The sequence below is a fragment of the Brachionichthys hirsutus genome, chromosome 8 (genome assembly GCF_040956055.1).
Source record: "Brachionichthys hirsutus isolate HB-005 chromosome 8, CSIRO-AGI_Bhir_v1, whole genome shotgun sequence".
NCBI classification, from domain to species: Eukaryota; Metazoa; Chordata; class Actinopteri; order Lophiiformes; family Brachionichthyidae; genus Brachionichthys; species Brachionichthys hirsutus.
Window position 1 is genome coordinate 10,434,136 of NC_090904.1, and position 9,309 is coordinate 10,443,444.

Sequence of the window (9,309 nt, forward strand, 5' to 3'; positions counted from 1 at the left end):
CGTCTTTTTCTGCTTTGACGATAAAAACCATAAAACGTGTTCAAACAAATGCAAAAAAATAATAAAATATTTTATTAATAGGTCTCAATGAGTAATTATTATTGTTGGGAGAAATTGCTTTAATTACTTATTTAAAATAAATAATTGACTTACTTACAAAATAATATTAAAATACATAAATTATTTATTTTCTTGAATTGTGTTTGCTAACTGATTGTGGTTACATAATTCAGATTCCTCAGAAATATTTTTGTGTCAAATATTTCCCACACTTTTCAATTATTTGTCTATTTTTGTCATTTGTTTTCAAGAACCTATGTTAGAAAGTGACAAAAATATTAAAAGCGACCGATGGATGATGTTTGTACAGGGTTGCCGGGAAAACTGTAATTTAATCAACGCAATTTTTTCTCCCGAAGATTTTCATGGAAACCACATTTCTCCAAATTTAGTTGGATTTCTTCTTTGCCGAGATCAATTGGAGGACGAGTGATTGAGAAAAAATATTTTATTTTGTGTTTGTCTGGAAATTAAACAGTAAATCAATCATGTGGGTAAAGCTGAGGCCCGCCAAACTGCCGCTGGGTCGCCGCTACTTCCAGTTTTTACATCTTAATAGAAAAAAAACAGCAAAAAAAAAAAGAAAAGAATATTTATTGTGTTCTATTGACGGTGGATCAAACACACAGGAAGGTCATCGGCGTCGTGATTCTGACCGACGTGACCTCAGAACACTCGTTTGTATTTACACAAGATGAAAGCAACAGCAGACGTAAACAAGGAGCACAAACAAGATGGCTGACGGCTCCGCCCATACATCAGCCGCACGCACAAAAGCCAGTGTGACGCCTATCGGTGAATTTCCAGCCTCCATTCTAATCCCAGGTTACCTCTTCCATGTGCATGGAATATTTGGAATTACCCTCCAGTCGGATCAAAGAAACCAGAGCAGAGCGGAGAGATGAAATGTTCAGCACAATTAAATATCTTTTAGACGTCAAATCTTTTCCCCTAATCATCTCTAAAGATGAAGTCTGTGTGTGTTTGTGTGTGTGCGTGTGTGGAGGGGGTCCTAGGAAATGATTTGTTTTTAGATCAATTAGTTTTCACAATAAGAGCAAAATCTAATTACGTGGATCGCTTTATTCCAACCGGTGTGATTCTTTCATATTGAGTAAAAAAGGAATTGGTTCAGTTTTCAGAAGATTCCTCCAAAACATTTCATCATTTTTGTTGGAAGCCTTGTCGTTGTTTTTATTTCTGCGCATTTCAGTCCATTAATTTGAAAGAATTCTCATCAGGAAACAGTCATTGATCCCGGAAAACAATTATTGAACATAGTCTGAAAAGATTTGTGTTCACATTATTTTAATTATTTGGTTGGATAATAATAGAGCAGATAACCCTCAGTGCAGCTGGATTTGCACCGTCAACCACGGACTGATGGCAAAGAGCTAGGAAAACTAAAGTTGAATAAAAAAAGAAAAATTCAAATTATTTTATTTAACTTTTGTTAATTCAGGAAGAAAATTACTTAAATTTTACTCCGGCAGACGATGGATGAATAAAGAAGAAGGCGATAAAATGAAGTAATGATCCCAACCGGAGCGCCGGGGAGGGGCCGACAATCAAACCCGACATCGTCGTGGTCACCGGGGGCGACGCTCGACCCGTCTGGACCGACTGCACGGCCGTCCTCACTTCCTGTTCTGTCCTACCTCAGACGTGCCGACTGTCCTATCCCGTCTCAGCGCAACTTGACTCGGGATAAGTGGGCGTCCTCACCCCTCCGCCGCTGAGATGGTCCCACCTGAGCCACGCCACCCACCCCTCTCTTCTCCACCCGCCGTCCCGGCCTCTCAGCCGTCGGGGTCACGAAGGCCTTGACGGTTGAATCGCTGCTGTCACTCCGCGCCTGGAGACCGGACCCGTGTCGACGACCCCGTCACACAAAGACAGGCGCCAGAGGACTTTGTGTTGTGTGTTGAATTTGTCAAACAAGTGACAACAACACTTCTCCATCTTGCGGCGGACGGACGGGTGGAGACAAACCCAGGCGTGGCCAGATTGATGAAGATGCTTTCGGACCGCCGTGGTTCGGGTCAGGCGAGAGAAGCCGTTCGTGTCCTTGAGCACAACCACTGAGCTCCCATTATTCTCAGTTCCACCGGTGTGTTAATGGTTGCCGTGCCGCGGCCGCCGTATGAACGGATGGGTGAATGGGTGAGTGGGTGAATGGGTGAACGCTGCCTGGTGCTTCGAATGGAGCAGGGAGGCGTTCGAGTGCAATCCGTTTACCAAAGATCATGCGCAGACACACACTCCTACGCCACTGCCTAACCTCACAGCACACACACACACACACACACACGTGTCGCTGCCGCCGCTCACACACGAATGTGTGTGATGTCAAAACGAGTTCCCTCACACACACACACACACACACACACACACACACACACACACCACGCAGATGCTTCCTCGAGTTGCTGTGCAAAGCAAACTTTGATGTCATGCCTCTGTTTGCGACTCTCACACACAAACACACACACGCACACACACACACACCGTCTTAGTGTCTGAGTGTGTGTACATTTATTGTTGAGCGTGTCGTGCGTGGTCGTCGGAGTGTTTTCCAGGAGCTCCACATGTATGAAGTTAATCTCCACTGTTAGAGATCATGCGTTGCTTAATTCTATTTAAGTAAAAACACACACACTCTCTCTCTCACACACACACACCTAAACACACACGCTCTTACCTTCATTGCTGTTAGTTCCCGGCGATCCCAGAGCCTGGAGCGTTATAGTCCACAGCAGCATCGCAGCCAGCCCCGGATCTGAAGCCATGGTGTTCTCCCTCACACCCCGCCAGTCTCCCACTGCCTCTCTCGCCCTCTCTCCTCACTTACTCCTTCGCTCTCCCTCTCTGCTACTGGCTGCCTCTCTCTCCTCTCCTCTCCTCTTCTCCTCCTCCTGTGTCCCAGGGTTGGAGCTGAGGTGCTGAGGATGCTGTGTGTGTGTGTGTGTGTGTGTGAGGGCTGCCAGCTCATTGGGTTGGGAGTTTTGAGCTCGGCTCTGTGGCTGGCTCCGGTCTGCCAGCCGCCCCCCCCCCCCCCCCCCCCACACACACACACGCATACGTACACACACTTTCAGCAGCCAGCCGTACCGGGGGGAGGGACCAGCACGCTTGTCAAAGTCGCACCAGCCAATTAGAGCGCAAGCTGCAATTAAATGCCCCCTCTGCTGCCACACCCTCCCATACCTGCCCGGCCAAGTCTCACCTACTGTTTATCTCGTCGGGTCACGCCTCTTTCTCCACCCGTTATGTATCCTCATTTGTCATTGGCTCGCTCGCCTCTCAAACAGTCAAACACAAACTCTCACCTCCCCGGTGGCGAAATCTGACTGATGGATGAACTGGAAGCAGCGGAACGTCCGCAGGGCCCAAGGACAATGATCGGCTATTGATCTGCTGCACAGTATTCATGAAGCGATTATCGACTGTGTGTGCAGGTGCACGCACACACACACACACACACTTAAATTGATGTACGATGACGTTATGTACCGTTCAGGTCCATCTGGTCCAGTGATGGAGCCTGCGGGGTGAGGTGTGTTCAGCTACAGTCGTGTGGTCATACCTCTAGTGGCGGTGAAGTTAATAACGGTCTCTTCACTACTGCTCATGCTGCTGCTACAACAAGTACTGTTTTATTTATCCTACAACTGCTAGTACTTTTGTTACTATCGTTGTTGTCATATTTATTATATATATATATTACAGCAGAAATTCTGTTCATTTAGTATCTGTTAAAAGTAGTACTCCGACCACCACAAGCATTACTACCGGTAATAACAATGTTATTATTATATCTGTCTGCCTCAATAACCCCAACAATAACAACATTGACAATGATGACAAAATAATGCTTGCAATAATAACAATAATATAAATGATAATAATAGTAGTAGTAATGACAATGTTATTAATGCTATTACTAGTTCCCACTGTTATGATTGCCTGCCATAATAGTAATATTGATGACAATGTTATTAATGCTATTACTAGTTCCCACTGTTATGATTGCCTGCCATAATAGTAATATTGATGACAATGTTATTAATGCTGTTACCATTACTTAGCTGGATGCTTTATTATTATTACACATTGTACACTGTATACATAAACAGGTACAGTAACTGTAGTGTTTAATAATATTTGCCTACTTGTGTGAGCATTTATTATTTATTTGACCAAACTCTTTTCTTCATTGCTTCCGGACTCTTTCGTGTTGCAGCGGCCGTCTGACATGTCACAGTCGGTGATCTGCAGCCACTGACGTGTTGTGTTTCCAGACTGAACGGTACAACACCGTCACCGCACCCCCGCTGCTGCTGCTGCTGAAGCATGGCAGCCTGACCTCTGATCCGCGCACACACAACACGCAAGAGTCTCAACCCTTAGCAGACGACGGATGAAATGTCCCTAAATCATGTGTACCGGCATGCATGCAGCTGGCCTGCTAAGTGAACGAGGTGGAAGGTTAGTCGAGATGAGCGTCCAGGCCAAACTGAGGAAACGCTGCCAACCCCCCCCCCCCCAGGGCTGAAGACACAGGGCTTTCTGTGTGAGTTTATAAAGCTGCCTCCACAACATGTACAGGGGAGCCTTGTGTCTCGATGCAGCCTGACGCGAGCACGACGCACACACAGGCGCACAAAAGTGAGTCTTGCACGTCGTGCACGGATATAATCTCTGCCGCTGTTTTATTCCTAATCTGCATTGTGTGCTAGGTGTTGCTTTACCACTAGGCTGCACTGTCAGGCTCTACTCCTGTGAGGATGACGACGCCATCGTCTTCATCCTGACGCTCTGGAATCTGCCTGAACCCTGAAACATGACCGGCGAAGAAGAAAATGCAGGCAGATAAATCAAACCATTGCGTGGCATTAACCGTATAAGGAGGAATGTCTTTAATTCATACGTTCAGCCTGCAGCTGCTCGCCATAGGCAGAGCCGGCCCTAGCCATTTTGGTGCCCTAGGCAAGATTATGATTTTGCGCCCCCCCCCCCCCCCATACACGGCAAACATTATATATATAAAACATTAATAACAACAGCCATATGACGGACCTTAAAAGTTTAATTATTCTTCAAAACAACTAGCACACGCTATACAATACAAATAACAATAATAAAATAAAATAAAATAAATAAACAGAAATAAAACAGGGTTACTGTTCAGATTAAGAGGAAATTAAAAGTCCTGACAGCTTCCACACAAACAATGCAAAAGAGATACATAGCAAATAATTTTGCCATGATAGCTTACATTTAAAATTTTACACGTCTGGACTTCCTTGCAGCAAAGGCATCGATGGTATCATCAAATGATACCTGTCTTGAAAGCTCGTGATTTATGCTTATTAAAGCAAGTCCATTGAGACGCTCTTGTGACATCGTGGATCTCAGGTAAGTTTTTATAAGCTTTAGTTTGGAGAAGCTCCTCTCTGCAGCAGCAACTGTCACGGTCTAGCTGAGGTGCGCACTGATAAATCGCCCCCTCCCCCCTTTCCTTGGACGGTCAAGGCATTGTGTTTCAGGTCATACCAAGAATGACAAACAACGGGGGGGGGGGGTTGTTTTTAATATTTTCTGTATTTGTTTGTTTTTTATTTTCTAGGCAGAGCGTGAGAAAAGGGCGCCCATTGGGGCTATAAATTATAACTATTATTAGTTTATTTATTTATTTATTTTATTTATTTTTTTATTTTTTTATAAAAAAAATTCGAGGCTTGGAGTGGCGCCCCCTCCAGCTGGTGGCGCCCTAGGCAACCACCTAGTTTGCCTATGCTTAGAGCCGGCTCTGGCCATAGGGCACAAGTCCCGAACGCTTGTTGTGTTTTTACAAACACAACCTCTTACAATGAGTCGTATCGAACCGGAAAATATATCTATATCCCCCCCCGAAAAATCACCCCGGCCGCTGTCTGCATCCCCGGTAATTGATTTTCTATGCAGAGGAGCATCAGAGTGACAACTCAATTTAGGCAGCTGTGTACAGTCTCTGCTCATGTTCTGTGTACGGGAGGTGGAGGGAAATGCCCACGCTCAAAAGCAAACACCCGAGTGTGTGTGAGGGATCACAGGCCCAGATGCTTTAAAGAAGAGTTTCCTGCTAATTTCCATAGCATTAGGACTGAGGCGGGATGGGGGGGGTGCTAACATCAACACGGTTCAGTGCCCTGCATTTGTTTGTGTGTTTTACCAGTTTTTGGTCTGGTTACGTGACTCCATGCGTGCGTTTGCGTGCTCGGCGGGCAGATGGCGGGGGTCAGGCGTGCCGACTGTTGTAAGGCTGGTTGCGTGCGTTGGCTAAATATAGCGCAGTAGTGACAGCGCTGCTCAGAGCGCCGACTGTCGCCACGCCGGCTTCAGATCTTTAGCTAGTTCATAACACCTCGGTGCAATCCAAGCACTTCAAAGCGAGGGCTTCCTTTACAGGCAAATGTGGCTCGGTAAACGAACCAGACACAGAATGAGATAATGAGAGACCAGATAACGGCTATATTCACCTGTACAAATTCCAAATAGTTAATGAGCAAAGCGTTTGTCCAGAGCTGCTGACGTTGTGACAGGTCGTTTACTTCCCTCGGAGGAAGAGAAGCTAATAGTTTCTATAAAACGGGACGTTTTTCTCAGGAAGACACAAAAGCTCCAGCATGTTTAACATATTTTTTGCTACCCAATATACAACCATTGTCTCTCCCTCTCTCGCTCTCTTTCTTCAGCAGGTCTGACTTCCTGTTTACAACCAGGAGACGTTTTTGAGGGGGGGGGGATTTGAAAGAGTTCCCATTTGCATGCTGACACTGGTTGCTGCAGGAACGGCCGAAGAAAGCCTGGACGGTGTGACTGTTGTTGTTATTGTTGTTGTTGACAAGTAAAAGAACAGCCCAAATGGAACTTCAGTTTTCAGTTTTTTGAAGTGGGGGGGGTGGTTGTCACGGAAACAGCCCCACTCACGTATTCTCATCTGCGATTTGCATCCAATCTTCCTCTCGTGTCGATGGCTTGTTGGATCAGACTCGTCGCAGGTGAGGCTGCCGCACCGCCGTCCACGCCACGTCCTCACCAGTTCATCTTGAGATAATCATTCCCATCCGCCCTCATCTCCCCTCGCCGATCTGAAACCCACGCCTCCTGCAACGACGCTCTGACATCTCCTCGTTTGTTTTGCTCCCAGTTCTTTGCTCTGCAGTCGGTGAACTCCTATCCGGAGGCTGCAGCGTGCACGACTTACAGGTAGTCCAGAAACAGGCCTCCTGACTGCGCGTGCAGTCCTGACAGAGCGGGAGCGGGATCTATCTGGAGTAACCGGCTCCTGTCATAGCCGATGGCGGATGATAACACTTAAAGGAGATGCAGCGGCTCCTTCAGATGGCAGACTTGAGTGTTGAAATCCAATCATTCAAAGACAAATTCATTCAACAAAGTTTTGCATAATCTGCTCGACTGCAGGAAGGCTATGACGTCACTACTTCCTGTTATGAACCGGGCTCCTCCCGTCACGTGTTTGAGCTCCTGTCATCTCCAGAAGACTCAGCTGTAACGTAATTAATTGGCGCTACTCTTCGCAGCTGCGTTGTAATCCCACGCTCGCAGTACAACAAGTACTCCACCTAATTAACGATGATGACTCCACGGGGCTCCTGAGCGCAGGCGGCTGCAACCGGGATGAAGCGCCGGTTGCAGCCGTGGGTTGTGCGCCTTGTGAGAGGCTTTTAACCGGGACCGGCATCGATAACGAGGTCACGCGTCTGGCTTTTGCGATCGTGTACGTGGGAAACCGTGTCTCCGCTCGCTTGTTTATGTTTTTACGCACGTGTACGTCTGAGAAAAACAAACGTTCAGGCATAAAAGAGGGCGCAGGGCTTCGAGGGGTCAGCTCTGTTGTTGTGTTAATATAATCCCAATTAGCAGGCTGGCTGTGATCTTAAAGTGTCCTCCCATGATACACGCCATTTCCTGCTAATCAATTAGCGTGAAAAGAAGAACCAGCCCTGAAACCTTGATCTGATGTCTTTGTTCTTTTTCTTTTTACTGTTTTACGTTCATGACAGCGCAGACTACCGTCCCGGCAGACGGAGTCGTTTCTCATCCCCTCGTTTCAACTTGTTTGGGAACCCAGAGGGCTGAACCCACCGAGACCCCGTCAGACAGCTCGCGTCGAGTCTTTTGGTCCTCCTACACTCGTGTTAGTGAGGGTCAAAGTGCGTCCGTGTGCAGCTTAAATCAGGGGAAAGTGAGGGATGCTACGCTAGCTTCGCTGCATGCTGATTTCTGCTCCTGCACAGCTGCAGAGGCACCGATGAACCCAACGAGCTGCACCTGTTACACATCTTCAGCCGATCGGTCCTCATCTTCATCTTCTGGACCGCTTTGTCCGTTACCGGGTCGCGGGTCGCGATGGAGCCTAACCGACCAGTCAACGGGCGAGAGGCGGGGCACACCCTGGACAAGCCGCCAGTTCATCGCAGGGCCACACACACAGACAGACAATCAGCCACACGCTCACTCACAGCTACGGGCAATTTAGTGTCACCAATTCACCTAATTGTGCATGTTTTGTTTGGAGGTGGGAGGAAAACGGAGAACCCGGAGAGAACCCAGGCAGACACGGGGAGAACATGCAAACTCCAACCAGAAAGGCTGCAAGTCTGATTTGTCTGTAGTTCCTTTGCTTTTATTGTACACAGGAAGTCGTCGACTTACAACCACAATTGGTTGCGAGGATTTGGTCGTAAGTCGGCCCATGTTAGATTATCGTAAGTATATAATTGTGCATCATGATTCTGTAAATGAGGAGTAGAAAGAGGCAATTCCCTCTCGGTCGGCATCGTGGGTGAGACCGCAGAAACAGACGAGTCGCGTCGGTCGTACGTCGACGACCCCCTGCATTTAGTATTTTCACTGTTGATTACTCGTTAAATATTTTAAACCTAGTCCTTGAGTTCCTGCTCTGCATTTTTTGGGTCCAGATCGCTGCTCCTCTCCTAACATTATCAGTGATTTCCTTTTAAAGTCTTTTTGTCCTGATGGGCGAGTTAACGACTCGCCCTCTCGGTGCCCCAGGAAAAAAAGAAGAAGAAAAATCTCACCCTGGTTTGATCCCTTTAACAAGGATGTGACAAGGTGAGGCGGGTCGGACTGAAACAACCCTTCCAAAGCGCTTCTTTATTTCTCCGTTTCTGTTTCCGTGCCCTCCTGTACTACGAAATCACAACCTGACAAGCCTGTTAG

The 9,309-nt window shown here is 47.0% G+C and overlaps 1 protein-coding gene across 1 annotated transcript in view; it reads right to left on the bottom strand.

Moving 5' to 3' along the window:
- Positions 1 to 2,849, bottom strand: part of epha8 (eph receptor A8) — a 51,749-nt gene extending 48,900 nt beyond the window's left edge. The window contains exon 1 of the mRNA XM_068742097.1: positions 2,762 to 2,849. Coding sequence (XP_068598198.1) covers positions 2,762 to 2,849 — 88 coding nt within the window. The remainder of the gene's footprint in view (positions 1 to 2,761) is intronic.
- Between the last annotated feature and the right edge of the window lie 6,460 nt (positions 2,850 to 9,309).